This window comes from Epinephelus fuscoguttatus, linkage group LG14 (genome assembly GCF_011397635.1).
Source record: "Epinephelus fuscoguttatus linkage group LG14, E.fuscoguttatus.final_Chr_v1".
Lineage (NCBI taxonomy): Eukaryota > Metazoa > Chordata > Actinopteri > Perciformes > Serranidae > Epinephelus > Epinephelus fuscoguttatus.
In genome coordinates, this window is record NC_064765.1 from 7,126,359 (window position 1) to 7,140,056 (window position 13,698).

The 13,698-nt window shown below is 39.2% G+C and overlaps 1 protein-coding gene across 1 annotated transcript in view; it reads right to left on the bottom strand.

Annotated features, from left to right (window-relative positions):
* syne2b (spectrin repeat containing, nuclear envelope 2b) overlaps window positions 1–13,698 on the bottom strand; it is a 235,832-nt gene that overhangs the window by 209,971 nt on the left and 12,163 nt on the right. The window contains 1 exon segment of the mRNA XM_049596570.1: window positions 919–980. Within this exon segment, the coding sequence (XP_049452527.1) occupies window positions 919–980 (62 nt within the window).

A 13,698-nucleotide genomic window follows, 5' to 3' on the forward strand; every position in this document is an offset into this window, starting at 1 on the left:
ACCCGAGCCATTAATTGATGTTTTACAGGATTTGAGTTATGTAATATGCAAACACTTGACGCAAATTTTTCCCATTTCTATGCAAATGAGCGGACTGAAATTACAGTTTTCTCGTTCCCTCTACCATTATTCTGCCTACTGTGTTTTGGGCTCTAAGGCAACATCTATACTTTACCACATGGGTAACTGCAATCACACAAGACAAAGTGCAAATTTCACACAGCTGTAAAACTGTATGGGCATGTTTGTGCTGTTATATCATTAGTGCAATATCTGTTGTGAATTGGACCCTGAGACGAGGCAGATAGCATTCGCAAGTGACGTGCAATTAATGGTGCTATCAGAGACCGCAATCTATTCTTTGCACATTCACCCCCAAGGGTAAAAAAATAGATTTGTACAGTTTTCATGCTGTCACTGATGAGGTTAATTAGCACAACCAATTATTTCTTGATTTTCTCAGAAATTATAAGAAAGAAAAACCTTCATTCTTCATTCTGTTCATTCTAATACTATTGATTGAACACATTATTTTCACACAAAATGTGTGTTACTGGAAGTCACTAGTTACAAAAACATATTTATCATGAGAGGTTAAAAACGACAGATGCACCATATTTTTTAATTAACCTTTTTATATTAAGGGAATATGTGTGCAGATGAGCACAAGTCGTGATCCCTCAGCTCATGCCCTCACATGCACAAGCTCACCGACCTTTTGTTATTAAGTTGCATCGGCTCAGTTTAGGGAGTGGAAATTGCTGTGTTTAAATTAACTGGGTAAATGAACTTAATTCACCTCTGACGGCATACTGGGTCATTTCAGCAGCAGTAAAGGGCATGTAGCTAAAACAAGCTGTATGCTTTTTAATGAATACACAACAAAGCTTTGAGACAGAGTTCAGAGACACAGCTCACCTTTGCTAGCTGAGCGTTGACCCAGTTGGTAAAGGTCTTCTTCTGGATCTGTTCTTGTTCCACTGTTAGAGAGGAAGAAACACACAATGTCAGGTTTAATTTATAGTCACATCAAAACAATAAATCACTCAAGCAGTGCAAATTTAAATCACAGGCATTAAGGTCATGATGCTATATACAAACTATTTATACTGAGTGAGACTGTGGAGTAGTCTCGATATCCTAAATTGCTCATATTATTAGCAACAGTGTGTGTGCTGCTGTGTATCTCACTGGCTCAGAGAAAGCAGTTAATGGCAGACACCACGAGACTGAAGGCGACTGGACATCACTGTCTTCTCCAGAAAAATGACAGAAATGACAGAAACCAACTCAAACTCGACAGCAGAGGATTTGTATCCATCTCACGTAGTCAATGTTGGTTTCGTTGTTATAATGACCACAAGAGTGCTTATGATTTAAAGAACACTTCACCCCAAAAGTACATATTTTTCCTCTTACCTGTAGTGCTGTTTATCAGTCTAGATTGTTCTGGTGTGCGCTGCTGAGTGTTAGACATACTGGCTGTAGGGCTATCGGCCTTCTTCCCAACATATTGAAACTAGATGGAAAGAATCCTTTTGAGAAACTCATCATCAATTTCTCTTTCCATTAATCATGACCTGGTTACTCAAGATAATCCACAGACCTTGTTGTGAGTAGTTTCATGTAGGAACTATTTTCTTTCTACCTAACTACACCCACCAACCGCATCTCCGCACAGAAGGACCCGTGCATCTACTCATGGATGAGAGGCTCGTGCTCGGCTGAGTTGTAACATTAGCTAGCTCAGTGGTGCTAGGTGAGCTAGCAGTAGATGCACTTTTTGTTCTGCACAGTGATACGGTTGGTGGGAGTAGTTCGGCAGAAAAAAAATAGTTCCTACATAAAACTGCTCACAAAAAGGTCTGTGGATTATCTTGAGTAACTGGGTCACGATTTCTGGAAAGAGACACTGCTGTTGAGTTTTTGAAATATATTTTGAGCACCACAAACTGAGTGCCATCTAGTTACATTGCACTGGAGAGAAGGCAGACATCTCTATAGCCGATATCTCCAACACTCAGCAACTCACACCAAACCAATCGGCAAAACATGGTTGACTTAGACGATGACACAGAAGGAGGAAAGCCAAACTGAGCTTCCAGGGTAGTTATGGAAGACTCAGTGAAAACATAAATCAAAGCACAATGCGTCATCCGGTGTTTGGGTAATATGTAACTGTCAGCTGAAGGCCTCATAACAGTTTATATTTGTTCATTAGAATCACAGATGTTTCACCACAGCCCTCACCATGTCAGTGTTCATTTCATTTAAAGAGTGGGCAGTCAAAAGAGTTTTGTTCACCTATTGTGAAATTATCCAGGTGTTTACGACTACATATAATAACTTTACCTTTTATAAAAGCAGGTTGTTATTGTAGCTAACACCCAGCGGTTTGCCCAATTCAGTTTGGAAAGTATTTGGTCTGTGTGTTGTCTGAACAAGCAAAGAGCCTCAGTGCGATAATGAAAGTCACAGAAAATAATTCAGCACAAACAGAGCTGCGAGCAAGAGAATCTTCAGATAAAGCACATTACCACGTATCCCACATGAGGTTTGGTTTTTAAGTACTTTACATTTGAAAGAGAAAAAGCGAGTTGTTGTCAGTTCTGCAAATAATTTCTAAACCACTAGATCTGAAGTACAGCTGGAATGCAGTTTGGCCCAGAGGAGCTGCACACATGTTGATTTCAAGTTCCCTGCCAGTGCATGTATTGAAACAAGACCAGTGTTCCCCACAGAATTCGAATGACTGTGGATTAGCAAACTTTGTTTTATTTGTGTGTGTGTACGTGTGAGTGTCCCGTCTAAACTGAACTGATCGAACAATCAGTTTATGATCAGATCAATGAATTAGAGGAGCAGCTCCTGCAGAGGCACGTAAAGGCAAAACTTTAGACCCATCACTGGCCAGGGAAGTGCACGGCTTCCATGGGAACATGAGGACACAGCAGGTTGGAAAACAAAGGACAACTCTAAAGTGAGACTGCTATTGTTTAAAGTCCCTTATAAACTGAAAAGTAAATACCACTAACTTCTGAGGGAAATGTCTTTATTGTTTGATTTTTGGGTCGCTGGAAATAAAAATTAGCAAGATAATTCCTGATGTTGAGGACAAGTCTGATGACATACAGACACAAAACTCAGGTATTTTTACTGTATCTGTATTGAGAGCAGGGGTCATGTTAACCGGAAATTTTCTGTCATTGACCGTTTTTTTACAACAATGACCGGAAAATCTGAAGGTCATTTTGACCGGTTGCAATTACCACCCCTGCCCACTTGCCAGCGGAGTGCACAGTCAGTGGTTTAAGTGGCTGCCGTTTTCACACTGCAGAGAAAAAGTCATTCATCTGCTTCATGTAGCGTTGTTGACGTAACGCCCTGGATACACCAGATGCGGTAGTGTCGCAGAAATCCTGCGAATATACTCGCAGGCGCTTGACTGTCCACACAGGCAGCGCATTTCTCCTGCGCTCTCCGCGCTGGTTAAACATCGACTCCACTCGTTTGTTCCCGTCAGTACTCGTTTTTTCACATCAAAAGGTCATTTTAAACATGGGTAAGGCCATATTTTAATTGTTTTTTAAAAGGTAATACGTTAATGACAGTTTGTCATTGCATGTCCATGTATTGAGCGTGTTGGATTAACACTGAATGAATAGGGCATATTGTTCTGACCATTTAATTCATGTAGTTATGTCTGTAGGTTCGGTGACACAAACTAGACTAGACCAGACGCCGAACTGAAGCGCTGCGGTGTGTGTGGATGTCTGTTCATCTTTTTGTTCATGTCCTTATTAATGCACACTTTATAACTTGCTTGTTGGATTTATTAAAAACGAACGAATGAAAACTAAATGTCTTTGAATATCTTTATTATCATTTAGAAGCGAAAATTTAAATGACCGGTAAAAATAGATTATGACCGGATTTTTATGACCCTGTCGGTCAAAATGACCGGCGACGAAAAAGTCTAGCGCAACGTCTGATTGAGAGATATTCCAAAGTAAAAGTCCCACATTTTTACTTTGAAAATCTGAAACTTGATGTGCCATTTAAAAAAAAAGTTGCTCCATAATTCCTGAAAATAACTGAGATACTTGAGTACAAGATATTTCACACTAAGTCCATCCTAAAAATCAAGAATCTTCACTGCAATATTATGCGATGGATGATGGTTTCAAAGGTCCATCCCACTATTATCACATTCGCGTGTATGTGGCCCCTGGACTAAAATGAGTGTGACACCCCCGTTCTACGAAATAGAGTGTTCTATTTCTACAAGGATTAATGAATGGTTAAGGTACAGTAACACACAAGCAAATGCAGGCAATTGACCATCGCCTGCCAAGACAATACTGGTGCTAAATGTGGGAAGCGTCTGACATGACAGACACTGAAAGTTAGCTTGCAAACTAATGTTAGTTAGCTTGCTGATGAAATACTGCAAAATATGAAATTAGTGATACATATTCCATTGTCTTACATTCCATGTCTGCGTCCTGCCTCACTGACAGCCAGGCTGCATCTGGAAGCAAATGTTTTATTTGCCCCCTTTGCTTGCACTGAATGGAAGTGAACAGGAACCGAAAATTTGCTGGTGTTACTTTCACTCATGTGTGACGGTACCCTTAAGTTTCAGTATCACTGCGCCTGCCATTTTGCTAGTTTGTCTGTAGCTAGAGTTTGCTCTGTGCTCTGAAAGTGTGGTGCTCTGAATAACGGAACAGTATGTTACAACAGCACTCCTAACGACCAGTCCAGCTCCAAAATTAGAAAATCAGTATGTGTTGGCAAATAATGATATAGAGGTGGGTTGCTACAAATAAATGAATGTGTGGGAAACCCTGATAAGACATTTTATATGTGTATTTATTGACATGTATTTAAATATACTGTAGACACATTTATATATTTAGAATGTGCTTATCAAATCACGCAAAGCAGGTTCCTCTTGTATGTTGAATGTATTTTGAAATATACACTGTACTGTTGTACAGTTCTGGCCTCTTAAGAGCTGCAGAAAGAGCATGCATAATCAGTGAGGCAAAGATTCAGTCATGTTTATTTAAGATGGGATTTGTTGATTACCCTTAAGGGAAACTGTTAACGTACAGTTTATGCATAAATACAAACTATTACACTTATCTGAGACAGGCTACAGAAAGGATTTAGCATTCAGACAATACAAAGATCAGTCACAGTAACAACAGATCTGATCAGTTAATGGTCCACCACTCACCATCGTAAAACTCAATGAAGTCATTCAGGTCCCTGGCAGTGTGAAGAGTCTCACAAATAACCCAGTCCTCATTCTCCATTGTCCTCATAAAATGAACCCTCTGGCTCAACAAACATCTCAGTCAGACCTTTTAAAAAGTGATTAACGATCAAGATGGTTGCTCAGTACAAAAATGGTTGTAAAAAGCAACACCAGTTGTGAGGCTGGAGCTATAAAAGATGTTACCCTCACAAGGATGTATTCCAATTCTTCCACTAATTCTTCCACTGATCTTTCCTAAAATGCATCCCCAATTAGATCTTGAATACCAGTTTGTTTGCTATAGTGGCTAAATGCTAACAGTCCCTTCCCGTCCATGCTGCGCTCCAGCTCTCCTTCAGGCGGTCTGGCCCTATGAGATGTGTTAACAGACAGTTTACAGACTATTTTCTGCTTTAATATGTTTAACAGCAGGCCACCTTTGGCTTCAGTTCACTCTCAGTCTAATCTTAATCATAGGGAGCCCTCATGATGACTCAGACATCTTGTTATAATTAATCTGGTGTCTTCAACAAAGGTAAGGGAAAAGGGGAAGGGGGATTTCTTTCACAACAAGACCCTCTAACTTGTTTAACATCTGGAGGGAAACACTGCTTATCACTTATCTTCAAACTCACAAAAAATGATGAGCAACCTAAAGTTTTCAAGAGTTCCTGGCCAGCAAATGCAGAGGATGAAGAAACTGGAGAGCAGTCACACATTTGAGAGTTGGCCAGAAGAATTATTTTAAACAAACCCATTCGGTCACTGCAGTGCTTTCAAGCCTGTGCAAGAGTGCTACCATTTTAGTAGCTGTATAAGCTCCTAAGATGAATCCCTGCTATTTCAATAACAGAATTCATTAGAAACACAAATAATGACATTTTAGAGAAGAAACAAAATCCTGAATAATTATCACTTCCATCTCAACAGAGATGAAACATCATGTTCTGGGTGTAAAATGATAAGTTATGTTCATCATCAGCAACTGCAGAGTTACAGTAGCCACGTACTAACTCTACACATTAGACTGTACATAAAATATGTGAATATGGAACGTGTTTTTCTTTTTAACTTCATTTAAAGACATTAAAGTCCATCAGTTAAATGTACTATGTACAAATCACAAAGCAATATTTAAGAGGAAAATAAAATATATTCAAAAAGGTGACTGAAATCCATTCACAGACATAGTTAAGGGATTCAGTGACCATTAACAATGTTCATTGTATTGTAAGTTGTCAAGGACTTAAAAAGTCTAGAACCTTTTGACATTTACTCTCCGTTTATCAAATCTATCTTTTTGTACTACATCCATTACAATACCATCACAGCTCATCTCAGTGGTGGTTGGCTTGGTGAGAAACTCAAAAGACTTTCTAAAATGTCAACCAACACCAGAACATTTTAGGATAGTGGTCACTTAAAACGTGGGCAGCAACAACTCTGCCTGATGGTGTTCAGGTGATGTGATCATGTGATTATGAAACGATTACTGATGCATCAAAATTAAAAAACGTACAGCCCGGTTCTAAAGCATTGTTACAGGTGATAATATTGTTGAGAAATGGCTTTTAAATCTCTGATTATAGCAATTTTTGGGGTTGAGACACAGAGCACTTTCATATTATTTCACTGCAGGTCAATGGTGGCATTAAAGCTGGATCTGGGTCTGTCTACTTCAGGCTGCACTGCCATCTGACATAGAGGCATCAGTATTAAATTCAGACTGTTTGATAACTAGATAGAAACTGTGTACCATAACGGAGTACAGATGAACTGTTCTTAAGACCACCTTCCCAAGTGGATCTGAGTACAGATTAGCATATAGTATCCAAATACGTTGGACTTTGGGGTCAAGTGTACTTGAATCTGGGCCCAGGTCCCTAACGTGAAAACCTCCATAATCTTTCAAGAGAGCATTACGATGTATGTAAGAATCAGTTTTTCCCCATTCCCTATAACCACGTATGTTTTGTTAGCTTGTTATTTAACCTAGCACCTGTTCAGGAAACCGTCACAGTTTTGTTGACAGCAGATTTACTAGTATAAATACAAAACAGTAGTATACTGATAGTATCATTTAATATACTAAATTAGCCTGCTCGAGTTTTCCAAAGATGGCTTATAAGAAAAACTCAACTGCAAAGATTCTAATTGTTTTTAGAACAGGCACATCCCTCCAAAAATCTGGTAAAACTGCAAATTTAGCAGTTACAGTCCCAGAAGTATCTGACTGGTAGCTGATGTAAATTTTCCCACAGTGAATCACATACATATTTCCTGTAAAGCAGACATTATTTACTCCTCTTAAATGTCACAGCACACATTAGCCTTCAGGGCGATGCTCTGTTGTTTTACGCGTAAATGATAAAAGGTAAAGTCTCTGGACAGGAGCCAAGCTCTCACTTTGTCTTTAACTTTTATTCTAACTGACTGTTTTTGGGCAAACCCTAATACAAAGTCAAAACAGGAGTTTTTCTTTTTTCTAAGAGGAGCCAACATATTATTTAGAACATGCCCACAAATCAACATAGCGGTGAATTTCCTGGACTAATATGGGTGACTGAAGAAATGGATGCATGCATGACTTGGTAGGAGAAATATTTTCTTCCTATCAGGTCCAAAACCTATCCTGGCTCTAAGAACAAACTTTACCCCAAAAGAGAAATAAGCCTGTATTTGACTTTTGATTCATTTGCTGATAAAAAAAAAAAATACCCCACTGCTAGATAGACACATCACGGTTCTGAGCACAACTTATTTTCATAAGTGTCTGAGCACATGATGAACTAAAATCTTTCAATTCTAGACTGATATAATACATCTGACTATCAAATGTAGTGTAGTTTTTGTGTGTAGTTATACTGTAGATTCGCCAAGGGTAAACATCTCCATATGCTGATAATAATATCCATTAAAGTACTGTGCTTTCACACAAGCTCTACACATTCAGTTTTTTTTATATGCCAATAAAATCACTACCATAGAGACAAATAAAAACTCACCCATGATGGGATCACTCATGCTGATTCAGCAGGGAATCTTTCCAGCTCAGCAAACTGGTGCACATAAATTTAAACTTCTCTATTGTGCAAACATATAGTTTACCACGCTGACTCTATACACTTCAGATCCATTGTTTTAGGATCAAGGATGTAAAGTAAAAAGGGAAATTACTTTGAGAGTGATTCCCGTCTGACCAGCTAACAGTCTACATAACATTTGCAGCCTGCAGGGAGGCAGGTGAGATCAGCTGGGCTCCGCCTCTTTTCAATCTGACTCACAGAGGCTCAGACCTGCTGTAACAGGACCTAGTGCTCCTGCAGAATCCTGGGTAATTTATGCTACATAACATGGAAAATATGGGTCACATTCAAATGTTAAATGGGGTGAACTCAGATGTTTACCTAACCGAACAAAACCCCTGCACGAGTGGCCCACTAATTGTTGAAAAGGACTGGAAACATGAGAGACGGTGAACTAACACGCTGTGATGTTGAGGTGGAGGAGTGTGCGGCGGCTGTGTCAACAACTGATGTTGGTACATGTCACTGTCTGTTCCAATCATCTGCATTGTGATACGTGTCTATTTTCACTCACTGTTTAAAGGGACGGTTCACCGCAAAATCAAAAATACATATTTTTCTTCTCATACAGTATGTCGAATCAATCATTTAATCAATGATCTATTTGTCACGTAAATATACAAGGTACATGTTCATGTTTCCATAAGGTTCTGATAATGCATGGTTTATACAGCAGTGATCCACAGCAGGAACGGGACAGCACCTCACATTCCCACCGTCACACCAATCCTTATTCACCATAAAGCACATGCCTCCTCTCCTTCTCTTGCCACAGCCCTCTGCTCTGTCAGATTGCCACATAGAAAAAGAGTCACCTAGAGTCACCTCCTGGCTGCTGTCCAGGAGGTTGTCCATTTTATTTTACAATGCCTGTATAACAGCTAGCAGGATGCTAATTCAACCATGCCCATCCTCTCCATCTTTCCTTGATGTTTACGTTTGACTATATTTGAAATCTTTAATCTGTCCAGCTAGCAGATGAAGCAGGAGGAGAGTTTACAAACTGGTGAGCTGATTCTTACATCCTGATGAGTGACTTGCAGCTGTATGCCACCACTGTCTTACACCAACCACGAAAAGCCACACAAAAACTTGCAAAATAGACATAAGAGCCTAAATTTAGCTCAAATTTAGTGACAGAGAGATATCGTCATAAACATAAACACGATTCTTGTGTTGGGGATATTGGCCGTAATGGTGTCTGCCCTCTCTCAAATATAATGGAACTAGATGATGCTCAGCTTGTGGTGTTCAAAGCAATGAAAGATTACCTTTAAAAAAACTTAGCAGCACTGTGTCTCTCCAGCAATCATGACCCGGTTCAACCTTGTTGAGCAGTTTCATGTAGGAACTATTTCCCTTCTAATGAATTTCACCTGCCAATTGTATTACTGTGCAGAGAAGCGTGCATCTACTCGTGGACGAGAGGTTGTGCTTATGACAGAAAAAGATGTTAAAATGAATGACGTCCTCCTCAGCTGAGCTAACATTAGCTAGCTCAGTTTCATGTAGGCTTCCTTTTGCGCTGTGATGCAGTTGGGGGACAAGTTTGGTAGAAAAACTGTTCCTTCAAGAAACCGCTGACAACAAGGTCTATGGATTATCCTGAGTAACTGAGTCTGGAAACAGTCACGAGTTCGTCAAATGTATTTTTTGGCACTTTGAGCACTACAAGCCAAGTGTCATCTAGTTCCATTAAACTGGAGAGAGGGCCGACATCTCTAAGGACAATATCTCCAGCACTCTGCAACTCACACCAAAATAATCTAGACTGATAAAAAGCACTACAGGTAAGAGGGGAAATATGTGCTTTTTAATTGTGGGGTGAACTGTCCCTTTAACTTCTGGCTGTTACAAATTGCATTAAGTTCTCATGAGGTGCATTTGTACACTTTGTGAAAGGATGGCATTAAGATTTGTGTTTGATAATGATCAACAATTTCATCTGCTGTCTCACTTTAATCCATGCACTGTAGAAACCATAATTCATTTTGAACAGCATTCATCAGGTGTTAAAGATGTGAGCTCCACCATGGATGATGAGTTGTTTCTGTCCAATTATGCTCATTGGCAGGGGGAGGCCACATCAGGACGCACAAACATCACAGAAATGAAGGTGTATCATAGCTAACACTTAATAAAATCATGAAGATATACAGTTATGAAACAACATGCGTCATTGTTTGATGTATGTACGATTATCACATTCCCTAATGACTAATTAAGATAAGAGAACAGAGCATGGCTCAAGTTATCAACTTAAAGAGATTATTGTTACAGAGCCTTCATTGTTTTGATACTGGAGAAACCTGCCTGGGGATATTCAGCGACTCTGTGTTTCATGTTTGCTGTTTTTACGTTTACTATATTTCTACATTTCCTCATGTTCTAGTGGATGTTTCTGTGAAGCACTATGCCTTGAAAATATGATAAATTATATTAATAATGTTCTGTTATTATCATTACCTTTACACAAGAACATTTTAGGATGATTTTTTGAAAGACTTAAGATTATTTTCACTGTATTATTTAATTATTTATGTAATTTGTGTGTTTATTTATGTAATTTTAAACTATATTTCTTTATATATTCTAGAGATGCATTATGACCTTGTATCAGCTGATATTGGCTTTAAATCAGAATCAGCCAACTTGCTTTTTCTTAATTTGCACAATCAATAATTATTCCATACATTCCATACACAAGTATTGTATTTCAATAGGGCCGTAACAGTACATGTATTTGTGTCAAACCGTTCGGTACATGACTTTCAGTTCGGCACGACCCTGTACCGAATTGTTGGGTGCAGGATATTATTTTATTTTATTTTGTTTTATTTTAAATCCATTTTTGCGAGCTGAACCATTTAAAATATCTAGTTCCCCGACGGACATAATTGAGTGACGGACCGAGTCCCGTACATCTTCGCTTTCACTTTGTGCAGCGCACTCTCGCATTTTGACAACATGGCAGGTGAGCCTGACGAACCTGAAGACCCACCCGCAAACCTTAAGTCCTCGGTTTGGGAACACTTTGGTTTCAGGGTAAAATAAGAAGATGGAAATAAACAAGTTGACAAGACAAAAGCAGTGTGTCGACACTGCAGAACAGCGGTCGGGTATGTACTTGGAAACACGTCTAACATGCTAACGCATCTAAAGCGACACCACCCCAGTTTGAACGTTAACCGGCACGACTAGAAAAAGCAATTTGGTGCAAACTACGATAACGTCGTCGTTTGAAAAGAAAGAGCATTTCCCTGACCATCGCGCTAAAGAAATAATCAACGCCACTGGAGTTGAGTAAAATTGTTTAAGCTGCACTTTAGATATAAGCATGTTTTGTTTACTGCACTTTAACAAACTGGGAAAGCTAAGTAAGTTCCGAGTAAAACTGAATCTGAGCAGGCTTTAAAGCTGACCAGCTGCACTATACTTTTTATTTTAATTGAGTAAAACTGTGTAAACAGAAATGTATATTTATATTTTTCATTCAAAAAATGTGTTAAAAAAACAGCAGGATTTTATTTTTCACTTTTATATTTCTATTTTCATTCAAACAATGTGAAAAAGCAGGATTTTATATATATTTGTTTCATTCAAAAAGTGTGTAAAAAGAGTTAACTGCTGTGGTGGTATGTTTTAATAAGGTTACCAATAAGTAAAAGATATTTAATAGTTGTCTATTTTTTTCATTACTGTACCGAAAAAAAACGAACTGTGACTTGTGTACCGAGGTACGTACCGAACCGAGATTTTTGTGTACCGTTACACCCCTATATTTCAAGTCTCCATCAGCTGGTGGGCCATCATGATAAGAGTATGCATGTATAATATGATGTAAAGTCCACTACAGAAGAGACTTGATGATCACTAAAATTAGGTGGGGAAAAAAGTGGATATGGATATCGGTATTGGTTATCAACAAAATGAGTTATGTATCAGGTAGTCTCTATATACAGACTCTACATTCAGTGAATGTAGAGTCTGTAGGCAAACCCCGGAGATCTTGCCACCGGAAGAAGAGCGGAAGAGCCCTGGTTCCCAGTTGTAGGCTGTTTGTAGTCCACGTGATATTGACCAATCACGTTTGAGCTGGCTGCAGTTGTTGCCAGGTTAAACGGTCCGTGCGGTGAACTAACAAGGCGGAACATAATTGGCGCCACTGCAAACTGTGAATCCATCGCAGTGGTTCAGCATATTTACTTATGTATAAACCTAAGTCAGAAACGGAAATTCGCTTCCTCCGCCCATATCAAACCGGAATGCCAAAAAATCGGGGGTCTGCCCCCAGAGGCTGTATCGCCGTCTGCTGGAAGTCAGACGCCGAATACAGCCGATGGGTTCCGAGAATGTGTATCAGGATATTGGGAAAAAATCCAATAATATTTGTAATTTGTAATAATATTAAAAAAGTATTCAAAGTGGAATAATAGCACAAAGTCCTCATGAATCGTCACATGTTTGATCCCTACAGGAGCCACTAGATAACCATCACGCACAACAGCTCCTTCTCAAACTTTCGTTCTGTTTTGACACAGTTAATCGTTTTAAAAGCAGCAAATTATAAAACCAGATTTTATCTGCTCAGTACAAGGAAAATTATTTCTAACCCTGCTGATGATGCCACCACTGAATACACCCAACACCATTCACACACAATCTGAGCTATCTTTACTGGCATTCTTTTCATCATTCCCACTTCAGATGACCACAGATAAAACAAGACCTTCCCTCTCTTGTTTACAAGCTGGCGTGTCATGGGGGCGTTGAGCTTACGTACATCACCCATTCTGCAAATTTTACTAGCTGGAAATTACATAGCTGGAAAAACGTTTACAAGGTTTTCATAGGGGAAAAAAAAAACATGTTCTAAATGCAGAGAGGAAATGTGGGGAGTCATGTGCTTAAAATAGTTCAGTGTAGAACCACACAAGAATGGACCCAAACACAGAGGAGAGGTGGGTGGATAGAGAGAGAAAAGCAGCTGGGAGAGAAAGCAAGACATGAGGAACACGTGAGAAACGTGGGCAGAGACTTGTAAACATTGTGAAACAATCCACATATTAAAGATGCAAAAATGAATAATGAAAGAGGGAGATGGGGACAAAGAGAGACAAAGAAGAAGAACTGAAGAAAGAACTGGAAGAGACAGAAAGGTTTTACAAAGTACGAAGAAAAGATGAAGCAGTGTCAGATTACTGGGCAAATACTGCTCCCATCTGCCCGCTTCAGAGTTTAAAAGGTAACTTTGATATTCAAACTGGACCCTATTTTCCCATCTTTTTGTGTTTAAGTAACTACTGGAGACAACAAATTTTGAAACTGGTCCAGTACTGAGTGAAA